Source organism: Onychomys torridus, chromosome X (assembly GCF_903995425.1).
Source record: "Onychomys torridus chromosome X, mOncTor1.1, whole genome shotgun sequence".
In the NCBI taxonomy this organism is placed as follows: domain Eukaryota; kingdom Metazoa; phylum Chordata; class Mammalia; order Rodentia; family Cricetidae; genus Onychomys; species Onychomys torridus.
In genome coordinates this window covers 54386267-54406175 of record NC_050466.1, presented here as the reverse complement: position 1 = coordinate 54406175, position 19909 = coordinate 54386267, and the positions used below count along the sequence as shown (strand labels likewise).

At 39.4% G+C, this 19909-nt stretch overlaps 1 protein-coding gene across 4 annotated transcripts in view; it reads left to right on the top strand.

Annotated features, from left to right (window-relative positions):
- The window catches only part of Mid1 (midline 1), a 204340-nt gene that overhangs the window by 99264 nt on the left and 85167 nt on the right, over window positions 1-19909 (top strand). For all 4 annotated transcript variants that reach the window (XM_036173850.1, XM_036173851.1, XM_036173853.1 and 1 more), the window contains one exon: window positions 3944-4659. In XM_036173850.1, the coding sequence (XP_036029743.1) occupies window positions 4000-4659 (660 nt within the window). In that variant the 5' untranslated portion in view covers window positions 3944-3999. The remainder of the gene's footprint in view (window positions 1-3943; window positions 4660-19909) is intronic.

Genomic DNA, 19909 nt, shown 5'->3' with positions numbered 1-19909 from the left:
ATCTGTAGGTCAAATCTGGCTCGTTATCTGTTTTTAAAAATGCAGCTGTATCATAACATAGTTATGCACATTCCTTTATATATTCTTTATGATTATTTCTGCAATACATATCCCATGCCCCCCCACAAAAAATTATTACCCTGCCATTTATACAGAAAGCTTGCTGACTTCCATTTTACTGGTTGACAGATCCTTAAAGGAAAGACTTATACTTTATTCATTCAACTTCAGCCCAGTACAGTTGAAAAAAAATCAATGAATGTTTGAATTTATTGTGCATTGGACACTATTCTAGATATTTGTGACACAGCCTCCAAAAAGAAAAAAATCTCTGTTCCTATACAGCACTGTCTAGTGCTAAAGACATTAAAGGGAGACATCAATAAACAAAGTAATAGAATATGTTAGCAATAGATATTTCTAAGGAACAACAGACTGAATAAAGCAAGGATTTCTATAATGGATGGGTAGTTATGGTGGTAGCGAGGGAATTAGTTTTATGTGGGGGTTCAGATAAGGTGACTGTAGAGCCCAGAGATACATGGATTTCAAAACTGTGTGTGCCCAGTGGAAGATAGGATGCATTTGGCATATCTGTGGATTGACAAGGAAACCATGTACCCTGAGCAGAACAAGAAAGGAGTAGCGTGGGAGGAAATGAGCTCATCGTCTGCGTCTGTTTTCTAGTGCTGGTTTTATTGTGGTGCGTTTCCCTTTGACTGACATGGGAAGCCCCTGGAGGGAAGAGAAGAGAGGCAGAATTTGTCATGTTTTAACAGGTTCTCTTCCTTCTGAATGGGAGCTAGACTATAAGGAGAAGGGCCACAGTGAGGAAAAGACATGAAAGCATTTAGTAAGGTCTTGTGATAGCCCAGGAAGGAGATGATAGTGGCTTGGCTCATGATAATAGAGATGCAGTGGCAACAGTACATAGGTCTTCCTTTTTGGACCAGCTTAGTACCTAGCACACAGTAGCCTTCTCTTGAATAAGTGAGTAAAATGTCAGCATTTCCACTGGAAATTCCCATGCTACCTCTATGGGAAGAAATCTGACACTTCCACTAAAAACATAGTCATCATGTAATATTTATCTTTTGCTGTCTGACTTATTTCACTTGTCATAATGTCCTCTGGTTGCATGTAGATTGCTGCAAATGACAAAATTCCATTTTTATGACCAAATAGTATTTCACCGTGTGTAACGTACTACATTTCTTTATCTGTTCACCAGTTTACAAACACTTAGGTTGTTCCCATAGCATGGCTACTGTGACTAATGTTACAACAAACATGGGAATGCAAATGTCTATCTGACATATTCATTTTTACTTCTGGATCATATGGCAGTGCTATTTTTAGTTTTAAAAAACTAAAAAATCAATTTTATCTATTTGTGTTCCATGTACTTCAGTGTGTATGTGCATATTCACATGTGTGCAGGCACACTAATGTGTGCCATTCTGTGGAACTCTGAGTTTATGTTGGGAGTCTCCTTTGATTGCTATTCACCTTATTCATTAAGGCAGGGTCTTTTAGATTAACCTAGAGCTCTACAGGCCTACTCTGGCTAATCAGCTTGCTCTGGGAGATTGGTTTCATGTCTCCTCCTCCCAAACACTGGGATTACAGGTGGCCTCCATGCCCACGTAGTGTTTATGTGGGTTCGGGGAGTCTGAACTCCAGTCTTCATGTTGCATGACAGGTGCTTTAATGATGAAGAATCTACCCGTTCCCACTTTCAGTTTTTTTTTTTTTTTTAAAGATTCTCCACACTTTGTTGTTGTTTTAATGTATTGGCTTATAATACTGTAGAGGATGGAATACTAGATAAATATTATATAAATATATATGCTATATTTATACTATATACCATATAAATGTGTGCAAATACTGTGTATGTGAAAATAAAAATTAAATGGAAATAATTTGGCTATGCATGGTGGGTGGCGTGCTTCTGTGATAGTGATTTGCTCTGATGATCTCTCCACACTCAGGAGACAGAGACAAAGAATATTGCAAGTTTATAGCAGGTCTGTAATACATAGCAAGTCCCTGACTCAAAAAATTAAACAGGAATATATTTAAGTAAGTAAATAATGTAAAAATTAACAACAACCCTCATAGAATAGAGCACAGGAAAAGGAGAAGAAATTTGACACAGAGACAAGTTTTTTATCCCCAGTTAATCAAAGTCTTGCTTAATAGGCAAAACCTTTCCATTTCTTCGGAGCCTTCTACCCGAAAAATGGACTAGGCACAAGTGAGGAGGGTGAAGTTTCTTACAAGAGCAACCTTTGGTTTTACATTGCAGACTGGAAAGATGAGTAAGCACCAGTATTTAAAATTGCAGCCACTCCTTTATCAGGCAGTAAATATGAGTGTCTGCTCACAGGTTGCTCCTGGGCTACTAGTTTGCTCTTCTAATGTTTAACAGGCCCAGGACATACACTTTATACTTTTTATTATCTACCAGTTTGCAGTGAGGTGATGGTGTTTCTCTGAGCTGTGCGGGCTCTTCATACTTCAAATGGATACTGTTTCATAAAAGGTCAGATGATTCTAGAAGCCCTGCCTTTTGAAAAGGATTGGAGGTGTGAATACAAATGACTGATTGTCAGAATCACTAAGCACAGCTTTTGGAAGTGAAACCTTCCCATAAAGCCAACTGAGAACTTTCTACCCTCGTGAGTGATTTGCACCTCCTGACCTGGTAAACCTCACTGTTCTCCCACAGCCTGCAGTGGGCTGCAGCTAATATGCCAGGCAGCATTCTACAGCCCTCCACTAATGGTCTTGAAAGGGAGAAGGTTCAAAGAAGCTTAGTTCCCAGGCCTGCTAATGAGCAGGAGGCCTCTTCACCCTAATGAACTGGTGCTTGTGTGGGATTCTTTGCCTTCCCTTTTTTGATGGGAAGGGAGGCAAGAGTTCACAAAAGCAGTGAGGTATTTATGGGAAGGGGCACATTCAGCTGGGCCACCCAATAGTAGCCTGGAGGGGAACAACAAAGCTGGCAGAGGTCATGCCTGGGCCAGCAGGGTTGTGAGTATGAGACAAGACCTCCTGCCAGCCAGGCTTGTTGCTGGCAACAGTGACAAGCCTGAGATAGGATAGTTTAGGCCAAGTGGCCTGCACAGGATTCCTCAGCAGCCTTTGCATAGTCTTTCCAAGTTGCTTTCATTGTTAGAACTTATCAAATGTATGTAATAATATTACTTATTGGCGTGGCAGCCTTCAAAAAGGCTCCCGGATAGTTTTCTCTGTTTCTCTCTGCCTCCCACATCCTGTTTCTGGATTAAACAATAGAAGAATAATGAACATATGCCAAAAATACCATCTCTACTATGATCATATTCATGCAAATCTATGTATTTTTTTCCCTCAAGAATGTCTTGGAAAATGATGTCCTGAATTTAAACATTATTTCTATTGAAATGCATACATTTGATTTCATATATGCCTAATGCTCATACCTATAGTGAATATTTCTATAGAGTAGAATATCCTGACCTGCTGTTGCAAACTGATAGTCCTTAAAATGCATATACATTAATATTTAAGTTCACCAATTCAAAGCTGTGAATGATTATGGCTGTGACATAAAATTATTCTGATCATACACCAATTATAGAAATTATAGTTTCAATTAGTTTTTCAGGTTGGATTTAGACCTTTTAAAAGCCAGAACTGTGAAGACCATGAAAAAAAAAAAACAATAAACAGTAAAAATGAAAGCTGTCACTTTCAACAATCAGAATCTTGAGAAAATGCTAAGCTCATTTATTTTTTTCAATCATTTGCTCCCAGTAAAGAGAGGCATTTGGAACATATACTTATTTTCCCTTCCATGACCTGTGCTTGGAATTATTCTGAGATGCATTCAAAGCTGTCAGCCCCCCCCCACCCGACCCCTCATGCTTAATCCAATCTTACGTTCTGTTTCCAGATAGCTGATCAGCTTCCTTGGATTTTGCTGATGACCCTGGAGAGTTTTGCCTGAAGATGGAAACACTGGAGTCGGAGCTGACCTGCCCTATTTGTCTGGAGCTCTTTGAAGACCCTCTCCTGCTGCCCTGTGCACATAGCCTCTGCTTCAACTGCGCCCACCGTATCCTGGTCTCTCACTGTGCCACCAACGAGCCTGTGGAGTCCATCAGCGCCTTCCAGTGCCCCACCTGCCGGCATGTCATCACGCTCAGCCAGCGAGGTCTAGACGGGCTCAAGCGAAACGTCACCCTACAGAACATCATTGACAGGTTTCAGAAAGCATCTGTGAGTGGGCCCAATTCTCCCAGTGAGACCCGCAGGGAGCGGGCCTTTGACGCCAACACCATGTCCTCTGCCGAGAAGGTTCTCTGCCAGTTCTGTGACCAGGATCCTGCCCAGGATGCTGTGAAGACCTGTGTCACTTGCGAAGTGTCCTACTGCGATGAGTGCCTAAAAGCCACTCACCCGAACAAGAAGCCCTTTACAGGCCATCGTCTGATTGAGCCAATCCCGGACTCGCACATCCGGGGGCTGATGTGCCTGGAGCACGAGGATGAGAAGGTGAATATGTACTGTGTGACCGATGACCAGTTAATCTGTGCCTTGTGTAAACTGGTTGGGCGGCACCGCGATCATCAGGTGGCAGCTTTGAGTGAGCGCTATGACAAATTGAAGGTTAGTCCGATCCGCCTTAAGCCAACCCCTTTCTGCCAGGAAATGTCATGGAAATAATACGTGTATTCACTGCTAGCTACATGGTGGGTGAAGGTTTTCCCTTCACCTTTGTTGTCTGATTAGTTGTAGCATGTTTTTGGCAGCCTATAAATGTTACACAATGAGGGTATCTTGTAAAAGTTGACTGCTGCTTGTAATTTTAGTGTTGTCAAGGTGGGGGCAAATTCTAAAAATCTGGATTATTTTCAACCCTTGCTGTTTGTCTGGATCATTTTCAATGTCTGCAGCTCTTGCAAAGAGAGGAGAGAGAGAAAAAGATGGGGGAGGGAAAAGAGCGAGAAATAGGGGATGGAAGATAAAAACCTATCTTGTGAGCACTTGTGGACATTTATTTTCCTCACTCATCCAGGGAAAACTAATTTACTCACATTGTACCTTTATCTAGTTACCACACAAACAAAAGACTAGAAGGAAGAATGTCTGTAGCAAATGTGGGATTTTAGAGGACATGTGGCCTCCTTTTGTAAATGATACTTGGCTTACTGCTGAACTATCATGTTCTGACAGTCTCAAGTTTCATGAGAGCATTCCTGTCAGTATAGGCTTCTTTTATTCAGTGACTTTAGAGGCAAGACTGTCTGAACTTCACTCACTTCTAGTTAGAAATCATCCAAATTCCATCGTGAGGGAAAGTAATTAGTATGGTTACATGTTAATTAAAAAAAAAAAAGTCAGGCTCTAAATAAGGTTAGAAAGCACCAGGGAAGAAATAAAAACCCATCTCCTGTTGTCTGTTCAACTTCAGTTGACTGTGGGCCTAATTACTGCAAACTCAGCTGAGAGAGTTCAAGTGAGGTATTATGTTCATCAGCTAATTTTAGATCACAAGGCACTAATTAAAAGGAAAGGAAGTATAATTTAAAGGTGCTAAGTAAATATATACTGAAGCCCTTCCTCTCAGGAAAAACATAGCAACTTGTTGAGTAAACAAAATGAATCAGATGATCCAAAGTGTATTATTGCTCAGAGAATATCATCACCTTTAACAAATGGTTCCTATCCCTTCTCCTAATGCTAATGAGTGGTTGTATTTACTTGGGCTACATAGTTGATTTTGTGACGATGAGGATTAAGGAACCACATCTGGGATTCAACTTTGTGATTTCTTGACACACTGAGGCAAGTTGACATGCTAAAGTGAATCCCTGCTTCTAAATGTCACAGCATTTCTCACTTCAAGCATCCCAGGAGTAAGTGGCTGTAATCCATCTGTTCACCATGTAGAGGAAGTTTGCCACAAGAATTTAGGTAACACGGGCAAGAGAAAATAGACACCCATCAGATTCTGCTGCATTGCACAGCGGTAGTAGAGAAAAGTATCACCAAAGTGGGCAACAGGGAAAGGAATACGTGTGAAATTATGACTAAGTCTATTTTTCAAAATGTCAGATGGCCATCAGCTTGTAAAATCCATGGTGATCTCCTTTTAACCTTTCCTGTCCTTGGGAGGTAAAGAACTTTGGTATGATTGAATAGAGATCTTTAATTTTCCTTTCTTTCTTGTCCTTTATCACGAAAATATTCTTTTGATTAGATTAAGGATTGTTTGTTAAAACACTATCATCATAATTAGGTTGCATATTCAACAACTCCCAGGCTATTATATTTGGTAATCAAGTTCTGCTCATTTTCTGTGTGCTGTCACAGCACAGTTATTAATTATTTATGTAACATCTTCAAATTTATGAGGAGATATTGCAATAGCCCTTTCTGTGATGAAAATGCAAATCTGCAATCCAGCGCATTTGTCTAATCAAGCCAATGAATTATCAGTCATTGATATTGTCACAGGGAGGACCTGACAATTAACCATGTTGTATATTTTATTTTCTAATTACAGAAATATAGGCATATAAACAACATCCAATGAATGGAAACACATGTGCAGCTGTTTAACAAAATATATTTATGAGCAATTATTTACAGTTATTCCATGAAATGTGCTTTTAAGCATTAGGATGGATAACAGACCAGCAGAGTATGTTTGTTCAGGAACATGCCATTAATGTTAGAATAAAATTTCATAAGCATATAGGACATTTGGGAGGCGATGAGATTCTAGTCATCACAGACCAATGAATACATGTTTTGGTAAAAACCAAGTACAATATAAATGCCAATTTTTTTAAAGGAATTAATAGGATAATGAACAGACTCAAATCAAGGAATTGTGTATTTTTATTAGTTGTTACAGTGGTCTGAAAAAGTAAATGGTATTCTGTGGGATTTCATATTGATACATATTTGTGCTGATATGATTGTGAAGAATAATTGTTTCTTTTGAAAACATAAATTTGGGGGAGCATTTTAATTACATCAGATTTCAATATAAAAGATGTATGGTAAAGAATAAAATATACCTGGCATGGTTGTGCATGCCTTTAATTCCAGCATTCAGGAGTCAGAGGCAGGTGACTATCTATGAGTTCAAGGCCTACCTGGTTTTCATAGTGAGTTCTAGGCCAATCAAGGCTATATATTGAGACCCCACCTTAAAAAATAAAACAAAACAAAACCAGAAATGAAATATAGTTCTGTACATCAACATCTTTACCTGAAGCATAAAAGATAAAACAAAGTAGCATTTCAACATGTAGAATTCATGTATGTATAATTTTCTACATCTCTGTTGACATACTCTGTCTCAAAATGGAAAAATATTAAAAATATCTTCCATATCATTTGAAAGAGTGTCCCATCAGTAATCTGCTGTATTCAGAGACTATGCATGAGAAACATTCATGAGACAGTGAAGTAATGAGAAAATTAAACTCACCTTTCCTGAACTTTATGTTTTAAGGTAACAAGAGAAGTCTTCATATCAAATGCAGTCTCTAAATGAGGCACATCAAAACATGACATTTTAAAACATCATTTTAATTGAATTTTAAGAAGCCCTCCAGTCCTACAAACTCTGGTTAAAGACTCTATTTGTGAACCACATAACTGATACATAAGAGAGTTTAATAATGCATTCTAGAGTTTCCAAGAAATTACGATGTAGTTATTTCCTCTCTTACTGTGCTCACATATCATACTAGTCCTCTTGTTTCTTTCCTCTAGCTGTGCCTATAAAAATATGCCAAAAGAGAAAAATTGACCTTTCACTGTCCTTCACTCACCCCTTCAAACAAACTAAAACTGAAGTTCAAAACTGCTCTCGCTATGCTTACTTTAAAGGCTGGCTGTGGGGATTTCTTCGTGCAACAAAGCTTTCAATGGACCAACCCACCGAGATTTAAAAATTATCCCTCCAAAAGATCCATTAAAGCTCAAATTTCTTTATGTAGCACTTTGCACCTGGAGGTAGAGATAAGAGATTTTACTCTTAGGTTTAATTTCTTTCTTTCCTTTTTTTTTTTTTTTTTTTTTTTTTTTTGGTTTTTCAAGACAGAGTTTCTCTGTGTAGCTTTGCACCTTCCTGGAGGAGGAGGATCTCACTGTGTAGACTTGACTTGTATGATACTCATTATATAGTGCAGTTTGGCCTTGAATTCTCAGCAGTTCCCCTGCCTCAGCAATAGAAGGGTATACAATCATGCCCAGATAAGGTTCTATAGTTCTAAAAGTCTTTCCAAATTTACAATAATGATGTGAGAGTCTGCTGAACTAGAGATTGTTTTCTTTTCTCTTAAACTTTCTATAATGTGTTTCTACTATAAAAATAGAAATGGGGCTGGGCCTGGTTGCACAGGCCTATTATCCTAGTTATTCTAGAAACCAAGGCAGGATAGTAAGTGTTCAGGGCCATCTGGGGCAACATAATGTGTGACATACTCTTTCAAAAATAAGAACTAAAAGAGAGGACTGGAGCTACTGTTCAGTTGGAGAGAGCTTGCCTAATATGTGAGATGCTCTGGACTCAAATGCCAGTACCACCAAAAAACCAAAAATCCTAATTATGTATAATGCAGGCCATAGGCCAGTGTGTGTGTGTGTGTGTGTGTGTGTGTGTGTGTGTGTGTGTATGTGTGTGTGTGTTATAGACACACATTGTGTATCTGTATGCATACATGCTGTTGCTTATTTTAATATTAGAATCTTCATAATTCTGAATTATATGTAGGTAAGTTGATGTTTCCAGTATTCCCTTTATGGCAAACAGTAGCAACAACTATAACAATGTTAACTGTGTTCCTAGAATCTTAATAGTTTAACTATTCTCCTATTACTTGAAATGTTTTATCTATTCCGCCTATTATCTTAAATATTCTAACCATATCTTGAATATTTGGTGGATTAATGGAAGTAATTGCAAGATTTTGTGGAGTCATTGAAGTTCCAAACATTTGCATACAGTTAAATATATATTGTATATGGTCTTATTTATGTACACAGCATTGCTTATTAGACATTAGTATGTTTGTTCATTGTATCTTAAATTTCCTATAGTCTCAACAATTGGTCTCTATTCTGCTTAATCAATCAAGCAGTGACTAAGACATTTAAGCTTTCCACTGAAGAGAGTGAACTTTTTTAAGTTCTTTTCAGACCAGTGTCATTTTTCTCATCTCAAGACTTTTGATGCTATGTTATAAATAATATACAAGATTATAGATCTTTTGAGAGGTAATTGATAATTAAGTTAATATCCGTTTATTAAGTGAAGGTAATATGCACAGAAACAGTCACCATCTTCAACAGACTAGTAAGGAATTCTAACAGTCAAATATTTTCTCTGCTGCTGGTGGAAGTCATATTGTGTCCAGAGCAAAGACTCAGATACAAGTCTTAGAGATGGAGAAATTATTCCCAGAAAAAAATCCACCTCCACATACCACTTCCAAGTTTTGTATTAGAAAACAATGTTAAGTATAAACTATAAAACTCTTGTTATACATCACTCAAATTTAACTTTTTTATCAATACTACATTCTTTTTGTAATCCTATATAGGTTTATTAAGCAATTCACAAGTACTTTAGATTAGATTTTAATTTAAAATATATACAGGTTGTATGATGAGTCACCACATGGTATTTTAAAAAGTGAGTCATGTATTTTCTAAAATACTGTGTGTGTGTGTGTGTGTGTGTGTGTGTGTGTGTGTGTGTGTGTGTGTGTAGGTATCACCAGTTCCAACTGTATCCTTCAAACATTGTTTGTGCTTACTTCATGGCAACATTTCCGTAGTCTACAATGTGTATATATTTTTAAATATTCCCATGTGGTACGAATAAGGTTGTGAAATATTTGTAAAATGCACAAAAATAACATTTTAAATTATTTAGTTTGCTGCAAAAATATTTATGATGGAGTGGGAAGAAAGCGTCTCCAGGGACCTATTCTAATGGTGAATCTCAAAGCCACTTCCCTTCTCTCCTCCTTTCTACCTGTTTACTCTCTCATGATTTTCCCCCTCTCTTATCCTTCACTTGCAGGGAGAAATTTACTATTGCCTGATGATTTATTATAATTGGGATCATTTTTTGTAAGCTATGGGAGTTTGGAAAGTGCACAGACAAGTACACATGGTACCTCTGAGTCATCAGACTGTATAAACAAATGTAATAGCTGGGCACATTACTTAATGTTCCTGTGCCCCATTTTACTTGTCTATAAAACAAGGCTAGTAATGTACTGTGCCTGCTTTTACAGAAACATAGGAGAACAAAATGAAGTGTTTCATGTAAACTTTTAGCATTTTGCCTGGCCCAGAGGAAGCTTGCAATATGTCAGAACTACTGTTAGAAAGCAGGAGGCAGCGTCTAATTGTTAAGTGCAGGACTTTGGCATTTCACTGGCTGCCCAATATTGTTTTAGCTATTGCTTGCCATATCTATGTGTGAGATAAGAGTGCATGTTGTTCTTTTAACGTATTTTGTTTTATTTCGAAAGTACCTAGCCACAGGTAGAGGCATGCCAATTATAAACACTTGTTGAGTGGCATGTGCAGAATTGACTGATAGGTTAGAAAAGTGGGGATTCAGAGGAGGAAGAGATGACTTTGGTGTTGAGTAGACAATAAACCTTGCTTCAGGGTAGTGGGATTTAAGCTGTGTTGACAGATCGGTGGATTATGCATCAAAGCAGCTGAGTAAAGCTTCTGCGCATGCACTGGGCCAGCATAGACCTGTCTGTAGCAATAGATAAGACAGCTTAGGACCCTGGACAATGCTGGTTAGCATTTGGAGTGCTGAATAAAGGGCCAAAAGAGATAATATTGGAAGAGGCATCTTTAAGGAAGATTTTGAAAGTCTTTGAATGTAAGATTAAAACTTTGGGGTGTTTTTTACTCCTGCCTATAAGATAACAGTGAAATAATTTTCTTTCAAAGGGAGGGTGATACAAAGTATGTTTTATGGAAGAAAGGTCAAATGAGAATAGCAGATACAGGTAGTACTGTAACATTCCTGGGGGAAAGAAAAACATGAAGAGACAATTGCATTGGTTTTCATCTTATGGTCTGTTTTAATTGACACAGTGCACCCCAGCTCAAAACACAAGTGACATTCAAAGCCTTGTCCCTAAAGACTAAGAAGCAGCATTTGGGTGTTACTAACTGTTAATTGGCTTCTGGATCCAGGTGTAAGTGTAATTCTTTTCCTGCAGTCCTGGCACAACTAGATATCACATAGAGCCCAATATGCTGTCTCTTCCAGCTTTTGATTCACTGTACAGAGGATGCAGTTCAGAGCACTGCATCTACTGCAGTGGCCTTTTGGAGGACCTTGGAGCTCCTGCTTCCATCACATTGTGTAGCTGTGATTATTTAGACTGAAAGTTGTACACAGTTGCCGGCCCCTGGTCACTTTGACATACAGATCTCAGTTCCCCAGTGCCCAGTTTGTTCTTTCTCTTCTGGTTTAACATGGCCAACAAAGGCAGTATTATTTTTAAATGAGCTAATCATTTAAAATTAAATATACGCAGCAATTTTATAGTGATTTTAAATACACCTGGCCTGGCTGCAAGCCACCATCCTAAAGGAGGAAGATGCCCTCCCACCGGCTCTGCAAATTGCTGTAAGAGATACCTCTTTGGAATGATGCCTCTAGAGCCATCACAGAAGCTGTCTTTTTTATATAATTTTTTATTAAGAGATTTTCTATTCATTTTACATACCAACCACAAATTCCCCTGTCATCCCTCCTCCCACCCCCGGCCTTCCTCCCAACCCACTCCCCATCCCCACCTCCTTCAAAGCAAAGTCTCCCATGGGGAGTCAGCAGAGCCTGGTACATTCAGTTGAGGCAGGTCCAAGCCCCTCCCCACTGTACCAAGGCTTCCCAAAGTGTGTCACCATAGGCACAAGGTTCCAAAAAGCTGGCTCATGCACTAGGGACAGGTCCTGATCCCACTGCCTGGGAGCCCCCTATACAGTTCAAGCTAAATAACTGTCTCGCTTATTCAGAGGACCTAGTCCAGTACAACGGAGGCTCCTCAGCTATTGGTCCACAGTTCATGTGTTTCCAATAGTTTGGCTATTTGTCTCTGTACTTTTTCCAATGATGGTTGCAATATCCCTTGCTCATAGAATCCCTCCTTTCTCTTGTCGATTTGACTCCTAGAGCTCTGCCTGGGACCCGGCCATGGATCTCTGCATCTGCTTCCACCAGTCACTGGATGAGGGTTCTATATGATGACAATTACGGTATTTAGCCATCTGATCACCAGAGTATGGAAGCTCAGGCATCCTCTGGACTACTGCCAGTAGTCTATGGTGGAGTCATCCTTGTGGGTTCCTGGGAACCTCTCTAGAACTCTGTTTCTCCCTATTCCCATGGTGTCTTCATTTATCATGGTATCTCTTTCCTTGCTCTCCCTCTCTGTTCCCATTCCAGCTTGAACCTCCTACTCACCTAAGCTCTCATTACCCATTCCTTGCCCTCCATTACCTCCCCTCACCCCCTGTTTGCTTATGTAGATCTTATCTATTTCTCCATCACTGGGCAAAACATGCGTCCTTCCTAGGGTCCTACTTACTAGCTAGCCTCTCTGGAGCAGTCTGGTTATCCTTTACTTTATATCTAGTATCCATTTATAAGTGAGTACATACCATGTTTGTCTTTCTGAGTCTGGGTTACCTCACTCAGGATGATATTTTCTAGTTCCATCCATTTGCCTGCAAATTTCATGATGTCATTGTTTTTTTCTCTCCTGAGTAGTACTCCATTGTGTATATGTACATTTTCTTTATCCATTCTTCAAGTAAGGGGCAGCTAGGTTGTTTCCAGGTTCTGGCTATTACAAATAATGCTACTATGAACATAGTTGAGCTTGTTCCTTGTGGTATGATTGAGCATAGAACGGAAGCTGTATTACAGAGTTCCCCTGCCAGCATTTCCATAGACTGAGTATCTTGAAGAGCCAGACCTCATACCCAGAGCTGGGATCCTGTGCATGTTCTTAGGCTACCAGAGGACACAGCAGAGAAAAGACAATAATGCTAATTTACAATTTGTATTTTTTTCCTTGAACGTCTCAAAAAACAAACAAAAATACAGATTCACTTTATGATCTGAACTTTTGAGCACAAAGCCCAAGTCTTTTGTGTAGCATTGGGCATGTATTATTTTTAAACTGGGGAAAACACTTTTTTTTTTGGTTTCTCATCAAAAAGGAAGGTGCTTGTAAAGTGCAAGAATGGGCATGCAGTAAGCATTGGATGAGCATCAGTTATTATTTTATCTCTGCTTTTACTGGTATAGTCAAGGCTTCATCTGTCTAGCCCAATCATAGACTTTTTTCACTGAATCATAAACTACTGAGTAGTTATAGGTTTGAGTAGTGTTTCTGGCCCCCAGTGTGAGATACATTGCATAACTATTGCAGAATTCGAAAAACTAGTGGAAATTTTGGGTTGTCCTTCATGACCAAGCTAAGTCATGAAACTGACTTTTTAAAAACAGTAAGTGGTAGGTGGACTGAAATGGCTTGAGAAACAAAGCCAGTTTAAAGATCACAGGTGGGGGCTGCTTGTTCATGTTTCTGTTAGAGCTGTTGAGTCACCACGGAAAGAGAAGCTGGCATTTGGCTTTATACCATGGCTGTTACATTATGGCATACGTAAATAGGTAAGGAAAAGATTGTCAACAAGACATTCAGGGAGCTTAGACCAGCTGCAACTTGGTGATACTGTCCAGTTAGTTGCCTTTGGTGTGTGAAGGAGCCCTGGGCTGTGTTACCTCAGCTGTTTACCTTGCAGTGGGAAATAGGAGGCTCTCATTGCTGCCTAGTGCCCCAGAGGGAGACAACCCTGGAGTGAAAGACCTCAAGGAGAGAGGTGGCTTCTATGTACCACCGGTGGCCCTGGGTGTGCTTTTGTAAGCATTGTACAAAATGAATAGAGTGGTAGTGGCATCACCTGCCTCCACCCTCACATCTTGTTGCTTTTTCTTGCTTATATCAAGAAAATACTGGTTTTACTCACATTGGGATTAGACTAGGTTTCTCATTACTGCAAGTGTATGCAAATCACTAAAGCATCTATCCGTTTTATGCCTTCACCAATGTTCTCTTCCTTATCTGTTTTATCAAATTCTTTTAACAACAACAAAAAAATAAACCTTTCCCACTCACCCAAGGAGAATTTCTATGTAGTCACTATGAGATAAGAACGGGTAAATTCTGGGAATGTAGAAATGAATAACAAAGATAAAACACTGCTTCCAGTGTCTAGAAGTAAAGATCACATGGCACAAGAGTACATAAAAGAACCATGGAAATAGTTCCATGAGGCCAATCTGAGAAATAGTTTTCAATGTGAGTAATTGCTGAAGATCACTGGCTTCAGTGCTGATATCCAGAAACTGCCTAATTCTAGTAGCTGAGGTGAAACCATCTTTCTGTAGAAATACCCGGAAAGATTATTGACATTCCTTTGTTTGGAGTTGCAAGTTAGAACTCAGTGTGAGAGCTCTGACTCATGTTAAAATCCAGACTGGATGCCTCTTTATTAAAGGACTGCTATTCATGGGCTGGACAGTCAGCTCTTCTCACATGCTTTCCTCAGAGATCTGATATCCTCCCTGACAAGGGGGTCAGATAAGTAGCCAAGCTCTGAAGCAGTTGCTATGATTTCTACATTGAGAGAACCACCTCTAGGAAGAGAGAGAGAAAAGACCAACTCACAGAAGTGTTATTGTGTTAATGTGACCAGCTGGGTAGTCTGTTTTATCTGTTATGGGATTCTTACAAACTTGGGCTTTAGGACAAATGTCCTGACCTGGTAGAGAGTTCTTATTTCCCTCTCCTTTGACCCTTGACATTGATATACAAAGTGCAGTTGCTTTTGCTTGGTGGGGTCAATTTCTGGGCCTAGAGAGAAAGGGTCAGGCTTTCATTTCAGACTGATCATGGCCTGTTGCTTCTAGAAGCTCTATAGGCCCTAGGCAAGAAGGGGTTAAAGGGAAGTGTTGCTATCCCAGGATGTTTAAGCTGAGCTGCAAGGTCTCACTGACTTGATCACACTCAGCTCTTTAGGCAAGGCAGTTGCAGGAGCTCTTTTCTCCTGAAGATTCATCCAGACATCTATAAAAAGTCTTGTAGGACTGGGTGGAATGGAAGCTTAATTGTCTTTAAGGAAACTGCTTTAAGTTCATTCGAGGATAAGACTGAAGTGTATTTGTTGTTTTGACACCAAGAACATACTATCTCCAGGCACTTATAGCAAAAAATATAGCATTTGTAATTCTTCAGACTGATAGTTTGCAAAACACATTCAAATATTATTTGATACTTGGAAAAACAATATACCTCCTGCAAAAAAGTATATTATTTGTCTGTTAGTGATAATGAGAGTGTTAAATCAGAAAATATAAAAGTCCAAGTGTCCTGCTCAACATCTAGTATACAGAAACAGGTTAGTATATTGGAATCATCTTAATGTTGCAAAGCATGAGGCCATGGCAAAATTAGAAAGCATGTTGATGAGAACTAGGGTGTAGGTCACCTACCTAATGTGAACAAGGATATGGGTCAATTCCTAGCATTCTCTCTCTCTCTCTCTCTCTCTCTCTCTCTCTCTCTCTCTCTCTCTCTCTCTCTTTCTCACACACACACACACACACACACACACAAAGAGAAAGAGAGAGAGAGAGAGAGAGAGAGAGAGAGAGAGAGAGCGAGCATATCTACATTCTGAGAACTTGAAGTTTATGGACATAGGCCTTGAAGTTCAATCTTGTCCTTGAATAATTACCAGCACCATTAAAGCAGAAAGAAGCCCTATTGGTTAAGCCGGGGTGCTCGTGTGCAGTGGCCACGCTGACAGAAGAGAGTGCTGGATGCTGTGGTGACGGAAGAATCACGAGCCATGGTTACCTTTCTAGAGCTTTATTGAGAGAGAGAGAGAGAGAGACAGAGAGAGACAGAGAGACAGAGACAGAGACAAAGACAGACAGAGACAGAGAAACAGAGAGAGACAGAGAGACTGCACACACAGAAGGGAGAGAATATGGAATGAGAGAGAGTATGGAAAGAGAGGGCACAGAGAGAGCCCACCCACTTTTTAGGCTGGGATGCTGTCGCAGGATGGTGATGTAATAAGAACATAATCCTTACAAGCCCTGGAGGAGATCTTGTTCCAGTGCATATTATGATTCATCAACTCTGAGGCAGATTGAAAATCTAATTTTTACCGTGTGCCCTGATCTTGCCATTTTACAGTTCTGTGAATTTAAAGATTAAAAAACAATCTGAACCTCTCTAAGCCTAGTTTCTTCATCTGGAAAACAGAGGTCATAATTGAAAATCAACCCTGTAATGCTTGACCCAGGAGATCATTGAAAAAATGATATATAGTGTTCCCTTTTCCAGTTGTTTTTGTTGTTGTTTTTGTTCTGTGATTTTTTTGTTTTGTTTTGTTATGTTATGTTTTGTTTTGAGACAGGGTTTCTCTGTGTAGCTTTGCACCTTTCCTGGAACTATTCTGTAGACCAGGCTGGCCTTGAACTCACAGAGATCCACCTGCTTCTGCTTCCTGAGAGCTGGGATGCACTGAGTACAGGCATGCACCACCACCTCCCCTGCCCCTTTTCCAGTTCTGACTGGTGTTTTCTGAACGTTTGTATCTTTCCTTACTTGTTGCAGATTTTAAGCTTTTTCTATAGTTCTACAGACAAAAATGCATTATTATTAAAAGTTGGACTGTATATTTTATGTAAATAAAGGTGAATAAATTTCTTACTAAATCCTTCCACCTCTTCCTGTAGTAAATCTTGATTATTGTTAAAGGAGCAAATTGAGGTTCATGGTTTAACATTATAGTTTAGCTTCGGACACAGTTCTCTTATCTTCACCATTCCCTGGTTTCTTTTCCATCACCTTACATATGCCTATTATTTTATAAACATTCCTAAGTCCAAGTCTTCCCTTTCCAAATATTTTTCAGTTTCTCAAGTCCAATGCATATATCTTACAGTTATTTTATATCTGATTATTCATTTTTCAACAACTGGAGCATTAAAAAACTACATGGTATTTTATCAGCAATGAATATTTGTAGAAACAAGTGGAAAAGGCTGTAATAATTTAACCAGATCATAGTCTCAATTGTGTAGGCAGAATTTGCCTATCAGATAAAAAAGAAAACCACAGCCTGCCAGCCGTTCTCTTAAATTTCAAATGCATAGACAATAAAAATATTCCTTTTCAGGCCTTGGTGTTCCTTTCTAAATCTACAAATTCCCTCCTAAATATTTCTCTCAAGAAAGTCCCTTAGAATGGGGCATTTTGCTTAGTATTACAGCTCTTGACCCTGGGTTCCATTCCTAACACCAAAAGAAAAATATTAAAAAAGAAAATCTTACTAAGCTATCATTTGTACTGAGCCCAGTGGTCTAGGCCTGTCCCCACTACCCAGGCGACTTAGGCAGTAGGATTGCAAATTCAAGGACTGCCTGGGATACAGAATGAGTACAAGGCCAGCTTGGGCTATGCACTAATATCCTCTCTCAAAATAAAAATATTAACAATTATTGGAATGCGTGCATGTGAGAAGGCCTGGATTTCACCTTAGCATTGCCAAAAAATACTAATAGGTATAATATTGGTTCCAGTACAAGAGGTAAAACTAAACAAGGGGCTGGGATTGTAGCTTAGTGGTAGGTAACGTGTTTGCCTTCTATGTACAAGGTCCTTGGTTCAGTCTCTGTTATCACAAAAGACCATTAGCTCAGGCAGAAATAACAGACATAATAAAGTATCATCATATAAATGGCATATAGATATTTTATGTGTCTATTTCATCTTACTCAGAATAAAGTTATCTTTAGTTTACTTTGAAATAGAATAGTGTGAAATCATGAGAGCCATTGAGAAAACCTAATCCATTGTTTCATTGGTCCAGCTCAGTAAAGAACATGGCAGCTACTGTTAACATTAACATCCCATGTATTGAGGCCAGGGATGCTATTCAGCATCCTAAACGCACTGGCTAGGTCCCACAGCAGAGAATCATGTGATCTTAGATGTCAATGGTGAAGAGGCATGGGTTGAATCAACCTATTTTTGCCATCAATGCAATGGTCAGTTTCAGTCTCAGTATCATTTACTTGTTCCTGTGACTTCAAAAGCCAAACCTATTTTAAGATGTAGAGCCCAGATTTTGCAGAGACAATCCCCTACTCACTGCCATCTATAGTCATCCTGAAAGACAAGCTGACAGCCTGAAAGCCACCTCAAAGCTGAGAGCGCAGCAAACTCTCTTCATTCTGTGTACTCCCCGCCTTTCTAAGCAGTCTGGGCCTGTACATGCCATCTTTCAGGCTCTTGCAACAATATTTAGACCTCTAAAGGCTTAGGAAGTATTCTTTAATCCCTTCCCCAAACATGATTTAGGTGCTTCTGATATTATCTGCTATCCCCAGACTTCCTAGTGTTTTGCAACTTGTTCTCAGGACAGCTTTCCAGGTGTAGCTGTTTGTGGCAGAGACAGAGCCTGGGGCTTTCCTCCAAGTGGGGAGTCTGCAGAGAATAGAGTTGTCAGCTGAGATTGTCACTGAATCAGCTTATAATTGATGTGTAATTGTTTTCATTGTGATATATTTAAAGTAAGTTATTTCCATAGATCAAACGTTAACTCATTAAAGCTGTTAGTCTAACTTAAGTTTCTTCCAAAGGAACCATTTATATTTATGTAGCACTATATCTTGATCCGTGAAAATCCACAGATTCTCAAATCTCCAAGTCCAGGATTTGGAAGGTTGTAAATCAAATGAAAGTCTTCAGTGCCAGGGCTGACTGTGTTTAGGCATGATTTCCAAGTGTTTGTTCCTGTTGGATGATCCTACTTGCTTCACAAGAAGTTCATGCATGAAAACACTGAACTCCAAGGGCCTTAGTGACTTAGGGCTTCTTTGTGAGTTCCCCAAGTTGATCACCTCAGGCAAGAGCCTCTCCTGACGTAACAAGAGACTGTGCAGTATAACTTAGTCTGGGGACTTCCTCTAAGCCCAGTGGCCCCTAGAGATTCTGATGTGTCAGCTTAGTGGAACAACTTTAGCTCTGTCTAATCCCTCAAGTTATGAGTGGAGAAATGAAAGCCTAGATTAGTTCCTAAAAACAGAAGTCAGCAAACATAGAAAATGTCCAGTTGCTCTTCCTGGGCCATATGGCTTCTTTCAGAATTGTTCAATTCTAGTGTCATGCTAAAGTAGCTATAGACACACTACATAATGGCTGGATTCCAATGACAATTGTAAAAACAGGTGGTCAGCAAGATTTGACCCATGAGCCAGAGTTTGCCAGCCTATAGCTCAGATTTCTGAGTTGGTTAGTAGATGCCCATATGCTAGGCCACAGACATACCAGCTTTGAACAAATGCTGTTTTTCCACTGGATTCAGTCTTCATTTTGGAGGTGTGTCTATAGCTTGAGTTCTGGAGAGGTTTAATTCATGCCATTATATAAACTAGGCGGTTATCTTCCAGACTGTGAATGTTCTCACAGAAAAATTTCATTTACTGTGTCTTTGTCAGAGGTCTGCATTTTAAATGTATTGACTAAATTTTAAATAGTAGTGTTTCTAATAGAGTAACTTGGGAATAATCCTGTCAAAGACAAGTTTTCAGCCAGAAAGTCAGAACTGAAATGTTATGGTTAGATGATCAAAGCAAGACCAAAAAAAAAAAATCTTTCTTCTTTTTCTTTTTTCCCTTTCTTTTGTTTGTTTTTCTAGACACAGTTTCTCTGTGTAGCGCTGGTTGTCCTGATACTCACTCTGTAGACCAGGCTGGCCTTGGACTCAC